Source organism: Argopecten irradians, chromosome 3 (assembly GCF_041381155.1).
Source record: "Argopecten irradians isolate NY chromosome 3, Ai_NY, whole genome shotgun sequence".
NCBI classification, from domain to species: Eukaryota; Metazoa; Mollusca; class Bivalvia; order Pectinida; family Pectinidae; genus Argopecten; species Argopecten irradians.
The window spans coordinates 27,720,984-27,747,104 of NC_091136.1; the positions used below are offsets into that span (position 1 = coordinate 27,720,984).

A 26,121-nucleotide genomic window follows, 5' to 3' on the forward strand; every position below is an offset into this window, starting at 1 on the left:
AAATTTTCAAGTCTATCTGGTAAAATATGTTAATATCTCTGAATAACTTCCATGCGGTATCCATGGTATCCGATTCGGTTTGATAACATGCTGATATTGACGAATAGCAAGAGTTTGAAATTGGGACAAAAGGGACGTTTCGTCATTGATTTTTCAAAAGATCTGAGTGAACATTTTTTGTAAATGATATCATTTTTTCATTTTGAGAAGCAATATTTCAATTATAACACACTTGGATGAATGAAATAATGAAACGATACAAAAGACATTTTGATCCATTTCTTCTCAATATCTTCAGATGAGTCATCTAATCACCAAATCCAGTTGGTTTTTAGACTGTTAATGTCCATAGAGTTCCTTTTAGTGACGTTTCTGTACATACATCAGATAATCGTAATCCTTCTGACGCTTGTCACAATGTTATATAGTGATTAGTCAAGATTTGGAAATAATAAAAGGATTTATAGTCTGCCATTAGTATAATCCAGGATTGTCACCACAGCAAGATATCACTTTGCACACGTGCATGTTATCACATCCTCAGACGAACCAATTACAGTATAGCACGGAGCTCAAATAATTTTATTATGATTTGATAATTCAAGTCAAGAGTTCTAATGTGTTGATGTGCTTTTAAAACGAATTATTGTTTGAAAGAGCGCAAAGGCTTAACCTTCTGTATTGAATAAAATATTATTGTCATTTGACAATACATGTATCTGAATCGATCTTTCACTATATTGTTTTTGAATACAAATACATACGCATTTTGTTATATTTTCTGTATAAAATTTCTAAATAATATTCATTAGTTTATATGTAGACCTACCGTAGCTTCTCGTTGATGCCTGGTGTATTATTTTCCTTTTGTATGATTGTAGGCCCTATCTCTTTTATCGGGAAGCAATCATTTTACCTACTGTGATATATGTTACGATCGATAAAAGCCAAGTATACTTTATGTGGTTTTTTTATTTGTTATCCAGCACGAATTACCTCCCCTCAAGCACCATACAAGACAATATATCTGAACATATTAGTATAATAAGTGTAATTTTGTTAGAAAATGTCAAAGCATTATACATTGTATTATATGGCATCAAATATGGTTCAAAGGATACATAGATAAGTGATTGGAAATAAGTTTCTTGAAAACCAATTTCTTAGATAAAATGTTTAGGTCTTTAGTCGTACATCAAAAAGAAGTAAAATTAAATCAATGTGATATTTACTGTAGGACACATCCGATATATCCAGTATGTCTGTTAACTTGACTGATTTACAGGAATTATATTCAAGACTAGTATAAATAATGTATTAGTTTTTGACGTTTGAGATTACGGAATATCATATCGATTACAAGCATTATATCACCAACGAAAAACCAAAAAAGGCTTAGTATTATTTATTTAAACTTTAATAACAATTATCGTAGCTCTGAGCTATTCGAATTGAAATATTATTGAGCGACAAAACTCAAACACTTTGAATATGTTATGTAAAACATACATCACCTGTGAAAAGATAACTATACCGTTACATGATGTGTCTGTTAGTATTACATTAGTGTACGTGTATTTGTAAAATTTAACATGTTATCTCCACATGCACAGCACACAAATAAAACTAAAACTCCATGTAACTAATGACTTAGCCAGGGGATACACATCGTAATCTCCTGTACTCTGAGGTCATGTGACATCAGATAACATGAGGTCTTATCAGGTGCACACATACCTTGGCCCCGCCCTGTGTCGTACCTTGTATAAATAGGTGTGTACATGTTAGCCGGTCACCGAGGTGTCCACCATCCATCGTCTGAAGGTAGGTGTTCAATATGGCCAGGCCACATCATGTTGGACCAGTTTGCATTGATGTAACATGTTTCTGAATCAAAACGATATCATTAAAGTTAGTTGTCATATTTTTGACATACACTGGTTTAGCTTGACTAGATATTCAAAATGATGCTCGATATTTTTTTTACATGCATTAACGTGTGAAATACTTTCCTTTACATATTTAAGGTTGAATTAAAAAAGTAGGTGTCTGTAGGTATGTTACACACCAATGAATGTCAAAAATATGATAACCAACACGTTTTACAACCTTATTGAATGAAATACGAAATTTGTTTCGAGATAGACATTAGAATTTAGCTTATGTACTTCTGAGCGCCTACAGTAAACCAACACAGTGAAGGAATGCAATATCCATTGTTACATCTATCATGTCTAAACCATATCGACGTCACAGAGTAATAATTCAATCACCAGGAAAAACTATAGTTGTTGTGGAAGTTCTTCTTTACGATTGGCGTAAGATTTAAACCATGATATAAAGTAAAAAATGGAACTAAAATCAACAGTTTTTATAAACTTTGGCATGGGAAATCAAATAATACAAGATTTTAAAAAGATGTATGAAGAAGATCTAGTACAATTGATCAACTATGTTACTTGAAATATGTTTCGTGGGCAGTATAATTTTATCAAATCTTGAGTCAAAGAGCGTAATGAACCTATCACGAGTTTGTAGATTACTTGTACAATGATATGTAGTGTGGTGACAAAAATTAACAATTTTCATTAGCATTACACATTTACAAAAACTTTCTTGCATAAATAATACTTATCAATTGAATTTTGGTTTATTATCGTCAAAACAATTATCATTTAACTAAAATGTTTATTTGGATTGATAAACTGTCTGATTGCAAACACGAAATAAATTGAACTTGAGAAAAACACAACGGCATGGACCCTAGGTATGTTTGTGTGTAAAACATGCTGTTTTATGTAAAAAAACAATCAGTTGTTGACCTTGGGGAATGTAATTCTTTTACTACCACATTATAATGTCAACAACGATTTTAGATTATTTTATCTCATTTTTCAGATCGTTAAACCGTCCATCACCAAACAACCATGTCTTATCAAATCAGCAGAGTGGTAAGCAGGTGTTTTTTTAAATTAATTTAGACATACTTTATCATTTAAGATTAATTTTATATCATTGTTTACTTAAAAAGATAGACATCAGCGCATACTAATGCTTTTTTTTATATTATGTTCATATTTTTAAAGTGAGGATTGCTAAAGTTCCAATGCGTATTGACATTAACCGATACTGTTCAGTTGGGTTTTTTATTTGTGAGGGATTAATTTTTTGTAATTTGAGACATTGACAAATACGCAAACATTTCTCATCGCAAATCATTATCAAAGAGGATTTTTTCTCATGAAATTTAACAAATGTACTTTATTTTACTTTGCAAATGATCTAAACTTTTAATGTTATCGTACATTTCGATGGTAACTGTATTACAGGCTTTTCACGTATACGATGTATAAATCAGGAAAAAACGTGAACTTAACCTTTACGATCGTGAAATGCATGATTGAGCTATGATTAATATTCCGCGAACAAAACACAAAATGTTTCATAAACATTACTATTTTCATATTATGTATCAGAATTTAAAAACTAAAATAGCGATTATCAGAATTAAATTAATTTTTCTTAGATTACATATATTTATGCTATATGGGCTTTCATAAAGGAAATGAGCTGATGCTAATTCGAACATGATAACGCTAAAACTATTCAGGAAGTATTAATAGATTTAACCACAGACTAGACCAGGTAAATCTATTATTAGCATATTAAAAGTTAAAACAAATACGACATACCTGTATCATCATAATAACTACAATTATCAGTCCAATAAAGGCATTAGGGCAGGGAAGGAATGAGGAGGGATGTTTGATATTGACTGAGGGCATATTTGTATTATTATGACACCATATGACACCTTATCGGTGTAATCCCAAGTGGAATGTTTGATAACATCACGGCCACCAAATGGTGGGCGAGTGATGCCAGGGGTCATATCAACAACAAACCCCACACCCTGATACACAATGGTGACAAGCTGATTTAAAGGGGATATTTCAAAAGCTACTCGATGATGGGATGGGATAGAATTCCACAACATCAACCATTAACCTCAATACCTATGACATATTCAACAAACAAACTAAAAGTTTAAAATACATGTAGATGTGTATAATTTTAAAAATTGAGGAAGCTTGTATCCGTATTTTTTTCAAACGAATTGCCTGCCATTACGTTTAGATTTTACGAAGTATTCTTATCTAACCTTAGGGTGAATAATATCAAATGACTCTGGGATGATTCAACCTGTCCTGGTAACAGGACGTTTTATGTTGCATTGTGCTTTACATTATACACCTTCACGTAGTCTAGGAAGAAGGTTTATAGTATAAAGGTGCATTAATACCGGTGTTGTTAGGGCTTGTAAATCATCATTACCTTACCTACCTTTGCCACAATAAGGGTATTGTGATATGTCAAATATCCCTCCTACGCAATAGTTCCCTTCAGATAAGGTTATAGGACGTACATGTAGTTGGGGATACAAGGAGAGTTTCGTCTCGGTGGTGATTTATCGGAGACGACGGAAAAGATCTGAAAACTATTTAGACAAAACTACCGAAATTTCTTTTCACTTTCAATGATCTATGACCGGGGATTTTGAGTTGCTAGGGAACTTACTATAGTTGCTATCGTCAAGAGTGTAATATTATTTGTATTACTTTCAAAAGAATGTTTGAGTAGAAATTGTACTATTTGCATGGTTTCTTTGTTTTTCATAGCTTTCGATAAAGCAGGCATTAATTAGAACAACAAATTTCAAGCCAAAATTTAAAATTTTAAAAAATATCTTAATTAATTAGCTTCAATAAGTAATATTCCAAAGCAGTCCAAAATATTGTTTATTCCCCACATTTGGGTCAGATAGGAAAGTAGAAACTGTGTAAATGTCCCTTCTGGTGGACAACCTGCTTTCAATCCCGCCTATCAATCCCCAGGTCCCCGTTAGCTCTAGTCTATCTGTTATGAATGAGATATTTATTGCAAATACTCCGGTATGTGGGGCGATATCACTAGTAATGATTAGGGGTGTGGACAGTAATGTGGCCAGTCTTCGTCAGGTGACCACTTTTCTCCCTATCTCAGACGACTTGCCAGGTTATTTGTATCTGTCAGTTGACAAAAGATAGGATAATATATCGCAAGAAATGATTAAAAGTTGTTTTCTGATCAGGTAAATTCAAGTGTTATACTCATAGGCAATTCTAATGTCTCCATGGTCACAAAGGCGCTATAATTTGGCTGAGGGCACTGTGTGGATCATAATTCAATCTCAACCTCTTATCTGTACTGTCTAAATAGATATGAGTGCGAATATATCGTAATTATTACATGAACATATTCCGTCTTTGCATATGATAGAGTTAGCTCCCTTGCGGGTAGATATCCATTGTGACATCATTATTTTGTGGACGCAATTCACGTCGTTTTCTCAAAAAAGTATGATGTTCGACTCGCAAAAAGACATTATGTCACAATAAATAGATTGTTAGTAACGTGCTTACAATTTTACATATCAAACTGTTATAATCATATGAATGACAAAAGTATATTCAAAACTGTGTCTTGTGTCTAATTAATGCTAGATCAGTTTTCAAAACTGCACATGCAAGTATAAACGTGGCATAACTACTATTATATGTGTAATACTTCGCCCACGCTAAATGAACCCATTGACGACGTGTCAGCCAGTAATCGACGATATATTTCGGTCGATATATTATGTACCTTACCTTTGTAGTTTTGTGATATGAATTCGATAGCACCTTTTAGAAGGTCATGTTTACTCTGCTTGTTGACTCTCTAGTCTGCCCGAGCTGAACACCCGATATTTATTACTCATACTTCCTATGCCCTATACCAGTATATTTGCTGACTGTTTAAAATCTGCGTCGACATTTCTATATCACTAAGCATTATTTGACAATAGAACATCTCGCTCTCAAATAAAGTAATTTATATTGCTTCTCGTTGTATTATACTCAATAATGACGTAACAAACACAGACAGCTCAATCTATTCGAACATGCTCTTAGACATATAAAATAACCATAAATCCGCAAAGGATTTCTGTAAGAATAGTCATTCATATTTTGAAATTTCAAAGATCTTGGGTTATAAATAAAACAAATATTAAGGTAATTACAAACACTTTTCATGATGGATTTGTATTCATACCTCTTAATTTAACCATGTAAAACTTTAACAAATACAAGTCAAAGTTGTATGCATCCGAAAACACATTAACAACAGAAACAGTGCATATATAATGATATGGCCGCAGTAGTGTATCATCAAAACCAAGATATGACCCAAAACACTAATTTTTTTTATATTACTTGCATTGATGAAATAAAAAATGTTAACTACATTGTGGTAGAAACATTGTGATTTCAAAACGAAAAATATTAGTCTACATGTTTATTCCATTGGATACTAATGACCAAATCTGCTTTGTCTCGTTACAGCACCTCCCAGCCACCTACAGGATTCCAAACGGTCTCCATGTCGGGAAGCAGATCATCATCAGAGGCAGGGTCACCTGGGGAACAGACGTGTACGTAGTCATGGTGATTCTGGTGTATCATGTACTCATTCAGCCCTGAAGACGCATCTGAACTCTTCCATTCAAATGTTGGAATAGTTCATTATGACTTTTCAGGAGTGAATGAAAAGACACAAAAACATTAACCACACTTGAAATATCACGAAGTAGAAAGTATTGATAATGTAACTGGAACCAAACCTAAGAAGAAAAGATAATAAATAGAAAAATTATAACAGAATTATTTCCACATACAAATTGCATGTACATATGAAACAAATAATTAGTTATTAAAGCACAGAGATATGACCTATTCTCAATTTGCAGATTTGCCATCAACTTGCAACAAGAGGAGAACCCGACTGATGGAGAAATCGCCTTCCACTTTAACCCTCGTCCAAGCGCCAGCACCTGTGTGAGGAACTCTTTCTCCGGAGACTGGATGGACGAAGAGACAGACCAGCCTCATTTCCCATTCGACGATGGTATGTCTTTCCTGCTCCGTATCGAAGTGGCCGAAGACGGGTTCCGGACTTACGTCCATGGAAAACCATACATCAACTTCGCACACAGACTCGACTATGGAAACGTGCATTACCTTCATCTGACACCCGGTGTGGAGTACTATGACATCACATTCCAGGAGAGATACGTACGTAACAGAGAGTAAGGGTGGTTTTGAATAAGAAAAAAATATTCAGAACCATTCAACTGCCTATCGATAATAAAGGAAACGAAGTATGAACTGCTAGCTTCTAGCAGCTACATACTGTATAACATGGAATTTTCGATGTGTAGAAATGTCCGTTGTTCGATAGTAATGATGCATTCGTTGTTTTTATATTCGGGTGTCATAGCAACCACTTATAACGACAACAACGGATATGTATAAAAACAACGGATATGTATAAAAACAACGAATGATATTGGTGCATTATTTTTATCGTTGTATCATAGGCTAACCACGGATATTTGTATCCACGAAATGATTTCAAAACTGCAAACCACGAACGAACCACGAATATTCCATCTTACACAGCATACATTGTAAATAGAAATGGAGTTAGCAAAATTCCGACTAGCTATAGACAAAAAAAAACCAAAGCAGCAATAACAGATAATCTCTACTCGATATCTTAAAAAATGTTAAAAAAACATAGAGCCATACAAACCATTATTTCAAGGTATTCACCGCATATTGTATTTTTGTTGCAGTCACTGCCATACCGTACCGAGATTCCCGGAAGCATGGAAGTCGGAAAGGCTGTTCGTGTCCGGGGAGCTGCCCAGGACAATGACGGGTATGTACTAAGGACAGGTCCATTAACGATACAAATAACACTTACGTACTAAGGACAGGTTCATTAATGATAAAAATAACACTGAACATCATTTACGTTTCGTCTACTGCATCTATCGGTTTGCATATTGTTCTGTTATTATGACAGGAAAGGAATATGACTCTGACTCGGCAGTTTATGAAGTGACCTCTGATCAGGTCATTGGTAACACATATTTGACATATCATCTCTCGTGCACAATTTATGTGAATATTTCATACATATTACAGATTCAGCATCAACTTTGGCTGTGACTGTGAAAACAACTCGACTGCCTTCCATTTCAACCCCCGTCCCACAGAGGGCGTTGTCATCAGAAACGCCAACCTTGGAGGGTGGGGAGACGAAGAGAGGGATTACGATGCCGAGTTTCCCTTTACACCCATGAACTATTTCGACGCCATGTTTATCTGCACAGATGATCAGTATGTTGTACGTATACCAGCTGATGCTAATTTCTTACGTAGTCATCATTAGTAAAATCTTCCATACTGCTTGTTATTTCAAAACTCTACATTTGACGGACGAATGACGTTGTTCCGTGTTTTATCATTACCCATCAAAATATTCATTAAATACAGTAGAATTAAACTTTCTCACCATTTCTCGAAATAAAAGTGCAACAAAATTTCTTATGCAACTTAAGTCAGATTTTGATTTAAGTTTGTTTCAAGAAATTGGGGTCTGAATGATAACTTCGAGCATAACGTGATGTTTTACAGGTTCATGTGAATGACAAATACTTTACAAACTTCGGTCACCGCTGTGGTGTCCCGGACGCTTCCCACTTCCACATCCAAGGAAACATGGACATCAAAGACGTCGAGTACTACGAACCCATGGTGAGATAGTGACATCATTTGGTTTTTATTTGTATATTCTTCATAGTCATTTTACAGATTGAAACTTAGATTATACATTACCATCCTCAATAACCCAGGCGATATACACTATATATCGTTCATCTGAAAATGAAAATGGTATTCCTGATACTGGATTACCGAGGAAATGTATAAAAGTGACATAATATTCATTCCATGTAAAAAATGACAATTGGAAAACATAAACAAAAATCACGAAAAATGTAATGAGAACAGAACTATTTGCTTCAGAAGAATGGGTATTTCATGTTGCATTAGTGACTCCGACAAAAGAATCATAGGTCAATTCCGGATAGAATCACAAATGCAAATGAATATCGGTATATAAAACATATTTTTTCTCGAACAGGATGACGACTTCGTCAAGGAGATTCCATGTGGACTTGAGAAGGGAGACGTTGTACTCTTCAGAGGTTTCATGAAGCCAGGAGGAGATACGTAAGTGATTGTGTTATCAAATATAACTGGTGTGGTGTGTTGAGAAATTCATTTACGATATCAGTCGATGTTCTACTATTTCCCCGAACATGTCAGTTTCGATGAACGTATAGTACATTTCATTTGTAAACTGTTTACCTATGTTACATGGAATTTTGATAAACTTCCAAAAACATAAAAAAGATAATGAAGAAGATTGATATTTGTGTATGTTAATTTGAAATATAAGTAGCATTTTTTAAATCTGATCTCAGAATAAAGTGAAAGTAAAGTGAGAATTTTGCCCTTCATACTGCAATTACTTACCGGGGATATAATGCAATAAAATCCAATAGTATCTCAATGTATTAGCCAACTTTCTCTCGTGGCTACTTAATTTCGCGATTTCAAGTTCGCGAAGTTAAAGTTCTTAAAAACTTAATATATTGTAATGTAGGTCATGTAGACATCAATTCGCGAAATTTGCAAATTTTCGTGGATCGCGAAAATCGCGAAAGTAAATCGCATGCAAAAGAAAGTTGTTGCATAGTACATTGTACATATTGAGGTAATATGGATTTTTATGTGATTTTTAGTTTCTCCGTGAACCTTATGAACGGTCCTTCGGCTGATGACGACATAGCCTTCCACTTTAACCCCCGAATAGGTGAGGGTGCCCTAGTGATGAACTGCCGTATGGGCGACTGGGGCGAGGAGGAACGAGAGGATATCCCGTCATGTTTCCTAAACAACGAACCATTTGAAATCAAAGTCGTGACAAAGAGCAGAAAGTTCAAGGTAAAATGGAATTGTAGTTCAACGCCTCCCCTACCACCACCCTTTATTACTAGTCTAACTCAGCATTTAAAATATATTCTGTTTTGTGTTACTTTTAAAAGTCCCGATTTGACAGCTCGGGATCTTTAATCCCATTGTTAACCTATTTGCACATATATAGTCGTTTACCTTTATATCACATGACCATGTCAGAAGCATAGTCGCCGTGACCCTGTCTGCCGTTTAACACTACTCTATTCATTTCTGGTCTGGTGCGCTGTAAGATACACAGCAGAGACAGCAAGTATATTAAATTTATTAAAAAAATATAGGCATTTGAAGTAACGTGGGATAATTAGAATTGTCCATAGTTTTATTTTTTTACATTGCATGTATGAGCTCTTGTTTATGTTGCCTTGATGTCTGTGTCATTATCTGTCTTCTGTTTTTGTCTTTAATGTACGAATGTCTCGTACATTTGTGTAAAAATGAAAAGAAAAAATAAGGAAAAAATACATTAAAAGGAGAGAAAAATAGAAGTGTTACAAGTTATCAAACAACACACAATATCATGACGCCATCTTCTCTCCACAGTTGTACGTGAACGGAAAGAAATGTGCCAAGTTTGACGCCAGAGGAGAAGTAGGAGACATCAAGGGAATCAACGTTAGAGGTGATGCCTTCATCTACCAGGCCAAGCTCCAGAGGAAAATGGTGAGGTCGCGAGGTCTTCTCGATTCTCTGTTCTCAAGGGCCTTTTGGTTATTTGTCATGTGCATTTTGTATTATTATCTTAGAGGATAACGCAGATCAAGTGATAATAATATATAAAAAGGCAAAAAATCTCAGGACCATATAACATGAAAAGAGTTCGACTTGAAATTATCCTGTATTGTAATTTGATTATTGTAGTCACTAATAAATTAACATTTTGGATTTTGAAAAAAAATATGGTTAAACTGTGATGAGGCTTTACATATCATTCTTATACGTCGTTCATTTCATATGTTTTGATTGATATTACAAGTTTAGATGTATAGTTAGTACAGTAACTGGAAAATGTTCTTTTGAGCTTCCTAGACAAAAAGCAATGTATGTTTTTTTTTTACCTATATTACCTATAGTAAGTTACTAGTTTTAAATAATTTACTGTACGTTGGCAGGAAAAGCCCGTCGCAATGGAAAGAATTCCTGGAGGTTTCCGAGAGGGTGGATGGGTTGTAGTCCAAGGAATCCCAAAGAAAGGATCCGGAGGGTACGATTTCTAAACCACTTTGCATCCTCAAACAATACTCCATAGTTCCATGAATCAAAATTGAATTTATTTATAATTGCCTGCTTTTTGTTTCTATGATTTCTTGAAATGCGTTATGATATTTGGAGCTGAAAAATCATTGAGATTGTTGATTGTTAAGCTGCATCATGTGAAAAACGCCTTTGACGATATATTTGAAGGAACTTAGATAATTTCGTCGTCAACAGTTTTCTGTTAAACTATATATACTATATACTGTATATATACTATATATACCTTTTGTTAATAATAAAACGTATATATTACGTATACTATATAGCCGTATAATATTACCTTCGATATTGTCGTTTTCAGTATTTTGATATCATCTTCATCTGCAATATTGTCGTTTTGTAGATTCGCAGTCAACCTGACATGCGGTGATGACGACGCAGACGACATAGCCCTTCACTTTAACCCTCGATTGGAGGAAAACTGTACCATCCGGAACACGTGTACAGGAGGAGATTGGCAGGGCGAGGAACGGGACCAGCCAAGCTTCCCCTTCGAACTCAAAGACACCTTCGAAATTGCCATCAATGCTCAGCCAGATAAATTTGTTGTACGTATATCGCCACAGGAGTAGACTTGTATGCCATTTAACTATAAAGCATTAATATAATAGTAAGAGAGTTTAAAAGATATTATATGAAATCACATCTCAAGGAATGGCGATAAGAAATAAATAAAATGAAATATAAAAGACATATATTCGGATGAGCATCAGACATATTCAATTTAAATCCTTTCTCATTTGACCTTCGCTGGGCAAGCTGTTTTTATTCCGGTTCTATTTTTCATTAAATGATAGGATGATTTTTGTCAATAATCCCTATGGAGATTGTGAAAATATTACATAGATATATCACTCACTGGTTACATGTATTTCTTACGTTTTCTTTTCCCAGACCTACGTCAATGGTCAACGGTATGTGGAATATGCCCATCGTCTGCCATTGGATAGTGTGTGTCATTTGAAGCTTACAGGAGATGCTGATTTCTTTGAGCCAGAGTTCTTCTAAGTCGAACGTAAGCTTTCTTTAGTTCATCCAAACCATTACGCCATATTTACATTATTCCTTCTAGATATCCTTAGATACCACTGTCATGCAAAGTATGTTGTATTACAACGGCATCATAGTAAATACACGATGTTGGATTTGTATATGATATGACTTCTGATAATGGAAATGGTTCTTTTTTATCATAGGAAACATTTGTCTAAGGAGGAACACCTGTGAATATGGATCAATTACAGTCAACTTAATGTGTATTGGCTTACAAATATTCCATGACCCGATGAAAAAGACTAACATAAAGAGGAATAAAGAAAAAGTGTATTAAAGTGCCTTGTATTCTTTGCTATGGAAACAGACAATCGCTTCTGAGAAATGGCTTTTAAAAACATTTGACTGTCCTGGATCAACATCGCTTGCTGTAAGGCCTATCAATGCAATCAAAAAGAGCTTGACAAATTCTGTCTGGTAGACACCGTTCAAAATACTGTTATATCTGTGATATATTCTGTTAAATAAATACTTTTAGATCACGCTCTAGTTTTTTTGTTTTTTTTTTCCTTTGCTTTAATATTTCACCGTAATCTGGATAAGCATTACCGTAATACATGACTGTGCTGTGTTTAACGGTGTAAACATCCTGTTACAAATCCGATATCCAAAAGAGACACACAGTATTAATCTAAGATGTCAATACTTCTGAGGATCTGGGTATTCTTTCAGAGTAGCATAGTGGTATAAACGCTAGTTTGTCATTGACAAATGTTGTTTTGTAGAAAAACTGGTTGCCTGTGGATTTGGGCGTCGCTTTCTCTCTCTCTGAAATTGTCAAAAGGAGTCTTACTAAGAAATAGTCAAAGGGTGGATACTACGACATTGAAAGTAACCCCTGGAGTATTGAGGATTCCATTAACTTCGTCTCGAGAGTTTATTTTCGGTTGCCAGGACTCTATACTAAACCTCAGGAAAGAATCTAAAATCGACGTTATCTTTCATTTTGCAAGTAGATTAACTTGTCGAATGCATATAGGCGACTTCATCAGTGCACCATGTGGTTAAGGCCAAACAACACCCTTGTCTCGACAGATATTCACATAATCTAGATATAGATACCTTTAAATGTTTAAAATGTTTAATCTAAGTAGTGGCCCTGCTTCAAATCTGATACCTTCTCACATTTTAAAATAGAGTACGTAATCTAAATCAGACTTATTTATACTTAAACCGCAAATCGTTTAAAAAAAACTTAATTAATGCTCAGAATACTGAAAATAGAGATAGCCCCAAACAGATTTAAGTAATAAGAGCAAACTTAGTGAATAAATTGCCTTTGTGACCATCGTTAATGTAAAATAGCACCACAAATTAACATAGGCTACTCTCTGACGTCATGTGTTGCATCCTGTTGTTACAGTATCACTTAATATCGTGGTTTGGGTTCACTTCTAACATCCGCGAGTGTGTCTGTAACGCGGCAAATCAATCAACTATTTACTTACATATACATGTATATACGTATAAATTAGTATAGACTCAAAACTATTGATTTTTGTGACAACATGTTACGGTAGACTTAACTTTTAGTCCATAAACAATGAATTATATTCTAAATCGATACTGCACAGATGTTACAACACGTCACCAATTTTTTGCAATAGTCTTTAAAGCAAGACTTACATGTATATAAAATGACAATGAGCAATACAATAACTTTAACACAATATCTATAATCAGTTACAATTAGGTATGACCACAGGGCCATGTATATGAAAAAATAGCCAGAAATACATAATATTTTATATGTATTTCTGGCTATTTTTTCATATAGAAACTATACATGGCCCTGTGGTATGACCTTTACCGGCGAGTATATGTGAAAAGATGTAAAGTGATATATGAACTGTAAAGAAAACCGGTGTATCCATAGGCTATTTATAACCGTCCAATGCTAACCAGACACACTCACAATCTAGTCAAGCAACATAGTACATTACACACTTGAGGAACATCATCAGACCACCACACACACGTTCATCTTACCGGCGACATGTTAATCAAAATACCCGTACATGTAAGTATAAGTAATTACATGTACGTATTAGCATTTAACACATCAAACTTTGTATCTAGTGTCTTATTTCTGATAATCATACATGAATGCCTGATATTCGCTAGCAGACGAATTTCTTTACATTTTCCCAACATTTCTTTGATTTTCTGCTATATTTTGTAAATTCTGATAGACACACGCAGTGCAGACACCGATATGCCAATAGAGTTGTTGCACTGATGCTTTGGTATCATGGATACCGAGTAAAACTGTGTGTACAGTTAAGTATAAAGTACTTGTATCGGCATAAAAACATGATATTAGCCAACAACTATATACTTAAATTATCCAATGTATACAATACTCCGTTAGTAATGACCGACTCTGTTATTATAATGTGAATGTACCTAGGATAGTAGTCAGTGATCTGGTTACCTTTGTAGGACCTTGGAGGAGACCTGCTGGCCATCCCTAATGGCCTCCAGCCCGGTAAAGTGGTCACAGTCATCGGTAAATGTGTGGGAGACGATAGGTAAGGATTAAACTTAATCATAAACTGTTATATGTAAATTTTATGTTTACATTGTTTTGTAAAAGAATACAGTAGGTACCAGTCACAACATGTGTTAGGGTCTGGTGACTATACATACATACAATCGTATTACACTGTCGACAACTAATCAATTACCTTATTGTGCATAACCACCTGAACAAAATTTCGCCAACACTGCAATTTCACGTATTTTAAAAGTCTCTTTAAAGAATAATTTTTAACTGCATTCACAATTTAATTCTAAACATTCCTGTTGGTAATACGTTTAGATATTCGAGTGATTGCCATTTTTTGTGGACTACATAATTAATGTGAAAAGTAAGTTGAAAGTTGTTTTCTTTCACATCACTCATTGACGAGCTCCTTCATACAAAATGAGCGGCAAAATAGCATGCACCTTGTCCGCTAAACCTGGCTATATCATAGGCTTTTTTATTAGGAAAAAGCACTTATACTATATAGGCAGGTTTAGCGAACAAAAACAATTGTCTCAAAATATAGGAAATTACTTTCTAATATCAAAGACATAAGGTCCAACAAACTTTATTTATTTATTTATTCATTTATTTTCTTATTTATTTTATTTATTTATTTTATATTTATTTATTTATTTATTTTATTTTATTTATTTATTTATCTATTTGTATTCAAATAGGGAAATATTACGTCGATGTCATATAACTCTTGGTCAAAATTAAAAAAATAATGGTGACATGTAAACAAGCGCCAACAAAATGCAACGAGATTGCGGACTCGTACTCCGGAAGAGCACGCGTCCCACGTTCCATCGATATTGCTGATAATATCAGAGGATGGTAGTTGTGTATACACGTTTGTTGTTTCCGTGTTTGCGGTGAAACTGGTTCATTACTGGAATCACTATCCTATATGACAACCATGAATATTTCTACCTACGAATTGATTAAAGCAGAGAAAATGAATTACAACATTAACACTTATCAAGTTGTTCCACTTTCACTGCAGGCTTATATTGCACTATCTTGATATTAATCAAATTATGCCGTTGGAGTGTCTTTTTATGTTCAAACAATTGCGTGGTTTTATATACCCAAAGCGCTATACAGTGTATGATATATTTGTAATGTCGTAAATTAAAATGCAGAAATGAAATAGATAACTTTCCTGGATTTGATATTGATGGTTTCAATAGACCTCCAGTCCAGATGAAACAACATGCTTTATTAGAATGTTTACATGTTAATATAGTTTTTCTCAATAATCATACACACGCATTACAGTGATATCGTTTTGACGGTGTATTGCTTTATATGGTTTCACGCGCAGGCTGTTGAATGAGAACTAACAAGGTATACTTATACTCACTCCAAACATCATATAAACATGAAAACATATTTCCTGCTTCTCGAATCCTTTTTCAATGTCATTGTGTCCACAATATATATCGAACACTCTTTGAACTGAATAGATACATTATCAACGCCGCATATCCATTAGCCGAATAACTTCCCTGTTTAATTATATGTTGTCAAAACTTTAAATTATATAGTAATAGATACGGACACGACTAGGAAAATTTCCCCCATGTTTTCATTAATTTGCACCACATATAATACTTGTTAGTATTCAGACGACTTATACTAAGCATTACAATTATTACAACAGACAGCCCAAACATCAGATATCAGGTATTTATCGATTTTCCTATCTTTATCAGTTTTATCAATTTATTCTGAACAAGCTAGACCTACCACATTTAGGATAAAACTAAGCAAAACCAAACGGCATTCTAAATATTTTTTTTTTAATTTTAACAATAGTTAAAATAATGTTATGTTTGGTTTAATGCGTGTTCCATTATGAAGTGTTAAGTAATGTTCAGTGGGTTGCTGTTACGTGTGTATATTATTTATTCACTTCTGACATAATCAGGTTTTACAAACGTATAACAGAATATATCGAATAGTACAATGACTTGACATAATATAATACATTTTACAAATTACAGTGTTTATTGTTCTAGGTTTATTTTCACAAACAATTTCTGTGCCCAACATTTGAAGTTCTCTAATACTATTCAAATTGTATAACTATGAAACTTTAAATACAGATGGCTTCTGCCAGAAATACTTTTTGATAAATTTCTTCCTTAAATACAAGATTTTTTGACAGAGTGAAACAAATAGAACTCAATATCATTTGAACCATTACTTCCTGTTATGCAACAACACAGTAAAAAGATCATCTGTCACCTGGTCATGACTAAAATGCTTATTCTCACACATCCCTCTCACATCCTCTTATCTGTGCACTTGGGGCTGTAAGTGTTTGTCTCCCTATGAAAACCGAATGTGATGATTTTTTTCTGTTAATTTTCGCTGTCATTTCATCTTGTCTCGTTTTTACTTTAGATAATTTGTCACCCAAATGCAAAAACATGTTTATGTATGAATAACATAATAATTAACTCAAACCAAAGCAGGAATCATACCAAGCTACAATATATTAAACTCCAGAATATAAAAATGTTTTTGAAAGGGGAGTTCTTGTAAAGTACAAAGTCAATTTACATATCCTTTTACCTACACTGGTTTGTCAATGATGCATTACGTAATTCACTAAGCATGCATACTTTAAACTGTCACAGGGGACTCATGTGGTAATGACTTAATACAAAATAAGGGTTTAATATTAAAAATGGTACTTGGGTAATATTGTACTCAGTGTAGTATATGATGTGTTAGTTATGCAAATAGCAAAATTACATAAAAGAAGAAAACGAAAAAAAATTCGTCTCTTAGGGTGAGAAATTAAAATGTATGACTGAAGAAGTCGCATGCCAATTGCCTGAAGGTCTGTGGCATACAAATTGTACTAAGTATCGTGTTATTTACCCCATCATAGTGTCTTCATGCCTACATTTTCTTACTAGTACATTTGCAGTTTTGTATTTTAATGCGCTACACTCCATGATTTTATTTTAGGTCTATTATCTTGATTTTGTCACCATCATTCAATAATTTTAGAATCACCATCAACTTCCGAAACCAGGACGGTAGCATCATAGTTCTCCATTTTAACCCTCGTCCTGAAGATGGTGTTGTGGTGAGGAATTCCTACCGAAATGAATCCTGGGAAAACGAAGAAAGGGACCAGCCTTGCTTTCCGTTCCGGAGTGGTGGCGAATTCGGCGTTACATTTGTCGTGACGAACGACTGCTTTAAAATCATGGTGAACGGGGACAAATTCTGTTGCTTTAATCACCGCCTGTCTTCCAGCGACGGAACTCATCTTCAGCTTGGCGGAGCTGACTTCCACGAGGTCCAAGTTTTGGACAGATATGTAAGTAATTGTCATCAAAGAATATTCTAACCAACTTCACATTCTCATTTAGGCACATCAAGTAGACTACTGGATATTTCATTGTTTTCCTTTTATACCGGAACTTTGTCTTTTCCGGAAAAAAATCTATGACTTTACTAATATCTTTTATACCGGATCATTGTCTTTTCCGGAAAAAATTCTATGACTTTACTAAGCTCTTTCATAACGGAACATTGTCTTTTCCGAAAAATAAATCTATATCTTGACAAAGTTCTTTTATACCGGAACATTGTCATTGTCGAAAAAATCTTTATCTTGAATAAACTCCTTTGTTATGTTATATACATTAATATTATGTTACTGATTTCATCAATACCGATGTTTTAGACCCATGGGCATAACACGCCTCTGCATGGTGGATTAAAGGTTGGGAAAGGCATCAGAGTTTTAGGCGTGTGTGAAGACGAATCCGGGTAAATATCTATATTTCAACTAACTACATCGACTCCATAATTTCTTTCTCTCTGTTGTGACGAGTTCAAAACATATTATACACCCTCTTTCACTATAGATTTGATGTTAGTCCAGTTGTTAATGTATCGGATAGGATAGCGATTGCTGTCAATCTCAAATTTGTGAGTTTCAGGCAAAACAGATTAGTTAAACCTGATGCTGAACCTGTAATATTGCCGAAGAAGATAATTTTTTTTTTAATATCTGTGAAAGTTAACTGAACTTTAATAATAGCATTTCCCTCTCTGTTCTTTGTGCAGATTCAGCCTTAATTTTATGTGTGGGGGTGACATCGCCTTCCATTTTAACCCCCGCCCATTCCAGGGCACCGTCGTCAGGAACAGCCAGTTAGGTGGCGGATGGGGAAATGAAGAAACTGAAGTAGACTCCTTCCCATTTGCTCCTGGCGTCATATTTGATGCCATGTTTTTCTGCAGCAATGATGAATTCACGGTAAATGTCATGCCTTTGTATATATATTCAAATAGCAAATTCTATAGTTTAATTTGATCATGAATCAAAAACATGATGGTCATACAGCGTTCGAAATTACATATTTACCTATTTACCGCTTTCGTTACAGGTGTTTGTTAACAACAAAGAATACCTGACGTTTGGCCACAGGTGCGACTTTTCAGCAGTGTCCGATTTCCAGGTGCATGGCAAGGTCGATGTCAAGTTGGTCCAGTGCCTTACAACAATGGTAATCAATTGTTTTGTTTAAAAATGACTTTAAATGATACTATAGAGCTATGTAATTAGCCTACGGGCGTACAAAAGACAATGAAGTCAAATGTCTAGTTGGGGAGGGAGGATTCAAATTTCGATGTTTGTCTTTTCGCTAATTATTTTTTTATCAAAGTTTGTGCTAATTTTAAGATCGTGTCATATTTTGCCTTTCTAGATTTTAAATCGATACACAATGACAGCAACGATTTTCTTCTCTTTGTAGGAAGACACATATGTGAAACCATTGCCTTTTGAAGTTGGTAATAAGGAACAGCTAATTTTCAGGGGCTTTGTGAAGAAAGGAGGAGATAGGTAATTTGCGATCAAATAACAGCTGAGTTTTTTGGAGTTTTTCAAACAAATAATTAAAAAATATATCTTTAAGGATACGAACTTGATGTCATACACTAAAAACCGTTATCTATGGTGGCCTAATCGACCATGTCGCATTGTCGTATTGGAGACCACGTAATGCGAAGTGCGAAAACACTATGATGCGCCAAGAGAGGAACGACAGTGCGCCATGCGAAGAACGACAATGCGTTTGTCGTACGACACAGTTTCGGTCTTCGAATGGCGATGTCACTAATGCGACATGGCCGAAATCAGTCCAAATATCCAATATGTTAACACATTTTCTTGTCCTTTAAGTCAGGTAGCGAAACAGCCGCCTCAGAATGACTCTTTTATTTGCAGATTCGCAATCAACTTCCTTGAAGGAACTGATCCCGACTCTGACATCGCGTTCCACTTCAACCCTCGCGTTAATGAAGGGCAAGTCGTTATGAACTCCAGACTGGGAGGATGGGGAGACGAAGAAAGAATCCCATTGCCCGCTGTGTTCGGAACCAACGATGTTTTTGAACTGAAAATCGTCACCAAGAAGAATAAGTTTAAGGTAAATTATAAAACTATTCAAATTCATATAAACTTATTGTCTTAATCGAAATAAGACTGGTTTGCTCTAAAATGCTACGAATACAGAATTTTTCCAAGACGATATTGAATTTGAGGCACTTTAAATAAAATTATATTGCATTCTGAACAGACAAAAACACGTTTTAAAGAACACATTTACAGCTAATTCATGGTTATAACGTAGTAAATGTTATTCCTAGTCATGACTCCTACACTATATCTATAACATGTATATACGAAATGTACTTATAGCAAAGTGATTTCGTTGACCCCCAGAGGTCCGTGTTTTTACTGTATCGTCATTCCATGTGCTGATCAGAAACAAACTGTTGAAAATGACATATAAAGAAATTGTTACGACAACGGTAATCGTTAGTGATGCTATCACCGAATCTATTATCAAATTATATAATGTTAATTTCGTTATTCAGGTCGTCCTGGATGGAGAGACACTATACAAGTTCCAATCTCGAGGTGACATGAATAATGTGAAGGGGATCTGTATTGGCAATGGAGACAGTGTTGTATATCTTGTAGACGTTCGACGAAAATTGGTAGGTTTAGTATATAGGAAAATGAACACTGTCCGCGATAGAATGTGAAGAAAAATGTTTGTAAGTGATAAGTAATAGGTGTCGAATGAAAGTTATCGTAAGAAAGGACATCTAATTATATCAAATTTTTAATATATATAAATATGGTGGCCTGTTGGGGCCACCTCGCAATCTCGCAACCTCGACTTGGAAGTCAAGGTTGCGAGATCGTGAGATCGCGAGTCGAGGCAGCGAAGCGATTCCGTAACCTCGACTTGGAAGTCGCGGTTGCGAGATCACGAGATCGCGAGGTGGCCCTAACCGGCCACCATATATAAATAATTTATTGAATTAACTTTTTTGTCAAAAAGAAGGTTTGGTAGATGCCTGTTCAGGACAGATAGGTACTGATTAATTGAAATTGCGTAAATAAAGGTAATTTAATGCCAATTACCGGGTAAGTGGCTGGCTTATGTTTCAATAATTAGATTATTTGTAGCACTTGTGTAGGGGCCCGTTTCAGGTGGTATACCAATGCTCCTTGTGATGACTGGTAGGCAATGCAAGAAAGTGGATACTGTTGAACGACTTTACATAAATGTATTGCATCAACAGTTTACATTTTTGTGAATATTCACTATACCTAACTATACGTGGACATTAAACTATTTTCACAATCTTTTGGTGAATTTTTAGTTAAAAATTTCATGATGCGTCCAGTTTGAAATAATTACAAAGTTTAGAGCCCAATGTAGAGGAACAGCGGTTTTGCCACAAGTATATCAGTGTTATCAGACTAACAGTTAATTGAACTGACATGACCATAACCGACAACCTCTAATTCCAGACTGAGCTCGTCTGATTGCCCGATACCTGATAACACAATCTCACCAGTATTTAACTAGTCCCCTAAACCTGTCTATAATTTGAGTCTTTTTTATTTTATTATTTTCTTTTGCCTAATATATATTAGGCATTTTTTTTTAATTCCTTATGATATAGGAAGGTTTAGCGGACTAGTATTTCACCACTTCAACATCAATAGAAAGCATATCGGCTTGTTTAGATTATAGTAATTCTGTATTTACATTTATGGTTAAAAACATCATAATCATGTATTGTAATTAGATGCATTGTCCTAGGCAGGAGAGTTCCCGCCAGTACCTGGACAAATAAACATGTACCTAGTATACTGTATGTATTAATATAAAACAACGAGCTATAACGCTGTACAGTACAGCTATTTAACCATTGTTTTCCTGTTACAGGGAGAGACCAGTCTCATTCCATTCTCTGATCCATTGGTGCCAGACAACTGGGTCGTTGTTCGCGGAAAGATCAAGAAAAATGGAAACGGGTAAAACAAAATATTTCAAACGTTCTTCTTTGCAATGAAAACTTTTCTGTTATTTTGAACAGGTATTGATCGTATTGTCATTTCGTGCTTTGGATTGCGTCATTAGTTTGGAGAAATCGATGTATTTATCCAATTTGTCCTCAAGTTCATTCCCATTCCCTCTTGTGTGAATGTAAGGAACGATAACTCTGGGTAGAAATATTTTCGTGGAAATTAATGACGTAACAATAGACATGTATTTTTGTTCAGAACAGAGGACAAACATGCATAAATAAAAGATATAATTCCTATGTATATGCTAACACCAAAATATTTAAGGATTAACTTGAATAGATTTTTTTTATGTTATGGAGATTTAACACAACTTTGAGTGTACTCTAAATAAACCGCGAATGAGAGTATACTCAGATTTTTGTGTTATGTCTCCATAACATAAAAATCTATTCAAATTAATCCTTATATTTCAATTAACTCAAGTTAATCCCTTCTAAATTCCAAATTCATTTAAGGACTCTTTTTTTCCCTATGAAATCATTACGCGGTTATTTCAGCCAATCAGAAGCGACGTATCAAATGGCGACGCCATTTTTTTATGGGCTGGAAAAGTAAATTTTTAAGCCAATAAAAAAGCTCGTTACAAGCAAAAATGAATTATCAAGAAATTACAGTAGTTGGAAAGTTAAACTTATTGCTTAAACTTTATGGCAATGTTTTCGCTCTAACTGTTTTTAACGGTGTTTTTAAAATATACATTATATATGTTTCCCCAAGATGGTAACTCAATACTAACAACAATATTTGTATTTAATTTGCTTTACAGATTCGCCGTGAATTTTCGGGTGGGAGATGATGACGGAGGAGACATCGCATTACACATTAGAAAAGACCACGTCGGGCCACGTATTAGTGAAGTATTTGAACCATCCAATTCACGTTGTAACAGTTAGAAATTCCTGTCTCGGAGGTGGCTGGCAGAACGAGGAAAGAGAACAACCAGACTTTCCGTTCCAACAGAAGCGCTTCTTTGAGATCACGTTTCAAGTGAAGCAAGACAAGTTTTGTGTAAGTTTGGGCGACATAGTTTCCTTTATTCTACTTTTTAGCTCGCCTCTCAAAGAAAGGGGGGTTATGGAATCACTTTGGTGCCGGTGCCGGCGTAGGAAATCCCAGGTTAAGTTTTTGATACAAGTATTGTAATACTGTTATCCGTAACAACTGATATTGATTTCTACGATAATTCCCAAAATCCAGGATTTTCCTCATTGAACTGATTCTTCATACTCACCACAACAATTATAATATAAAACAACAAAACTGGCCAGGTTAAGGTTTCCGTGCAAGTGTTTTAATACTGTTTACGTCACAATTGACATTCTGACGTTGATTTCTACAATCATTTTATAATTCTTGATGGGTGTGGACAATCATTTAAAGGAGGAAAAAAACTTGTTCTAGTTTTCTTGTAATTTTGGGGAATTTCCATTCAATTATTTTCATATTATACCTAGCACCTACCGAATATAACCCTTATCATATATTTAACAATCAAAATGCAAAAATGATAAAATAAGTCGTGACAAGATTTCTTACCACTTAACACTTGTTTTTGTATTTTTGTTTTACAGACGTTCGTGAACGGAAAAGAGTACATCGACTACGACCACCGTGTGCCATTAGACCAGATAGGAGCTATTCAGTTAATGGGACAATGCAATTTCTTCGTGCCAGAAGTTTTATAGAGCCGCTGGCCATGACTGTTAAGGATAACTTATCTGTGTGTGGATACCGGTTATAGTCAATATCCAATCAGCTATATGTGTACTTATCAAAACGCCTTTTGCTTATACTTCTTTTCCTTATATGGAAAAGTTACTCAGTCAAGATTCTCTCTTTGAATCATACAGAGCGAACTCTGATCAATCCACATATATACTGTTGATACACGAAGTCTAGTTGTTGATATCCTTGTATACAAGCAAAATCAATCAATGTTTTGATTCCAATAATCAAATTTTTAATGTGTAATGATATCTTTGATATCTATGATAGCTTTTGAATTATTTCATTTTGTTCACAAATGCTTTTACTTTAATATAGATGGAAATTATATTTTAATGTGTCTACACAATCAAACGTGATATGAACGTATCGAATCTGATATGGAACCAGTATTTCTGTTTCAGTATACATGGAACAAACCGTGGGAAGGTGTCTCTACTCTTTTTAATAAAAAATTATTTCCTTGAAACCCAATGTTGCTTTTCAATAGACTGATATTGAGAATACTCAATTAAAAAGTGCTCCATTTCATATACTGAAGTACATGTAGTAGTAAAATATAGGTTATTGAGCCATTTGTCCCATCCACATACCAATAAATGTCATCTGAGGCTGTATTGTATGACTACAGCTTCGTGACTATTCAATAAAATGACTATTGTCTCAGACAATCGGCTGGTTTTACTATGAAGGATCTAAAAACAACGAAATTTGCGTTAAAAAACAAGCAATTTCCATGTGTGGAGTCGCAGTTTTCTTCGAATTCATTTCAAAAAAGCTAGATATCGTAATTGTCAATCTAATTAAAATTAGACATGTAATTCCGCCCCCACAACGATACTCTACGGCACGCTTGTATTGAAGCATAACGTAGAGTATCGTAGTGGGAGCGGAAATACAAGTCCAATTTTAATTAGATTGTCGTAATTGTATAATTGCAATATTTAAAGATGCTCCATCGCCGACAGAGCATAAATGATATTCATCACTTTAACAATAATTGGTGTTTAATCATGTATATATATGTCTAATTAACACAAATAATAATACAAAAAAATTATTTTGCATTTGGTGCATGCGCAATCCGTACTTCATTCCATATAGAATATAGTGCCACGGGTTTTTTTCGGGATGCAATTAATTATTTTTTGTAATTTTAACTTATAGTAAAATTCGAAGCTCAAACTTTCCAAAGGTGGTAATGGTGTAAAGTAAGTAACTTGTTTAACTGAAGAAAAATACTAAATCGTCTGCTGCTGTTTTTTATAGTGAAAAAATACCATTTATCAGCGGTGGAGCATCTTTAACGCCGAAGTAGTAGAGAAAAATACTCTTTCATATGTGTATATTATTTATTTATTTGTTCATTTTTATTTAAGTATAATCATGAAAGATAGCCTAGTTTAACTCATTTTCTCCAAACGAGACAAATCGAAATCCGGCAGAGTTAGCTTCCTTTTTAGAAAATAAGCTGTGGAATACTGAAGGTAAGAATCTGAAAAACATATGAGGTCGGAGTATTAAAGAGGTATTATAGAGGAGGGAAATAGGGTTTTATGAATTAAAAGCAAGGGTCAGGAGTCTATTGGTAATTATGAATTATGGAATAAAGCAGTTCAAATTTCTAAAACAATGTTTATTTATATGCAGTGGAATAGAGTCGTTCAGATCTTTGACAACATCATAAGCATCTGGAGTGTGATGTAACATGAACAGCGGGTAGGTTTACTAGGTTAAACAGAGAAGACAAGATTTCAGATGAGTGTTATTTAGTATATCAATTTACTGAGCTGCTTATTATGAATATTAATGAGGGATTTATGAACAATGGAATGCTAGTATGTGGTAGGTCAAAAGTAAACTGAATCATCTGCCTCTTGAAATGAGTTAGTTTTAATGTTTGCTTATTGATATCTTCATTCTTTATGTTATATTAATAAACAAATAGTAAGACGATTCATTTTAAGAGACAGATATTTCTTTCTAGGTCCACAAGTCTTGGATATCATAGTAAGTTTGAGAGTATTTTGCATACTTGCATCGTTAAATAATGCGATCAAATATTTTGCAAGAATATCAGATAATTAAGTTAAATTAAAAAATGTTATGACTAGAGTTATGAAAATACTGAAGTTTGTAAACTAATATTTACAAGGAAC

The 26,121-nt window shown here is 34.5% G+C and overlaps 1 protein-coding gene across 1 annotated transcript; it reads left to right on the forward strand.

The window, feature by feature from the left end:
* Window positions 1–1,697: 1,697 nt before the first annotated feature.
* LOC138319602 (uncharacterized) lies at window positions 1,698–24,431 on the forward strand. The gene is made up of 27 exons (XM_069262751.1): window positions 1,698–1,824; window positions 2,899–2,951; window positions 6,426–6,514; window positions 6,830–7,154; window positions 7,718–7,803; window positions 8,073–8,274; window positions 8,565–8,684; window positions 9,073–9,161; window positions 9,737–9,938; window positions 10,512–10,631; window positions 11,081–11,172; window positions 11,569–11,773; window positions 12,120–12,227; window positions 12,298–12,325; window positions 14,231–14,298; window positions 14,721–14,809; window positions 17,836–18,151; window positions 18,521–18,606; window positions 18,907–19,099; window positions 19,230–19,349; window positions 19,599–19,687; window positions 20,072–20,273; window positions 20,725–20,847; window positions 22,095–22,183; window positions 23,004–23,083; window positions 23,127–23,245; window positions 23,809–24,431. The coding sequence occupies exons 2-27, from the start codon at window positions 2,928–2,930 to the stop codon at window positions 23,920–23,922; spliced, it is 3,378 nt and encodes a 1,125-aa protein (XP_069118852.1). The 5' UTR covers window positions 1,698–1,824; window positions 2,899–2,927; the 3' UTR covers window positions 23,923–24,431.
* The last annotated feature ends 1,690 nt before the right edge of the window (window positions 24,432–26,121 follow it).

Excerpts from the sequence above, each read along its gene's own strand:
- LOC138319602 (XM_069262751.1), top strand. The coding sequence starts at position 2,928 with ATGTCTTATCAAATCAGCAGAGTG. Across the intron at positions 8,275-8,564 it reads GCACAGATGATCAGTATGTT|GTTCATGTGAATGACAAATA; the intron begins GTACGTATACCA and ends GATGTTTTACAG. Across the intron at positions 19,100-19,229 it reads GCAGCAATGATGAATTCACG|GTGTTTGTTAACAACAAAGA; the intron begins GTAAATGTCATG and ends CTTTCGTTACAG.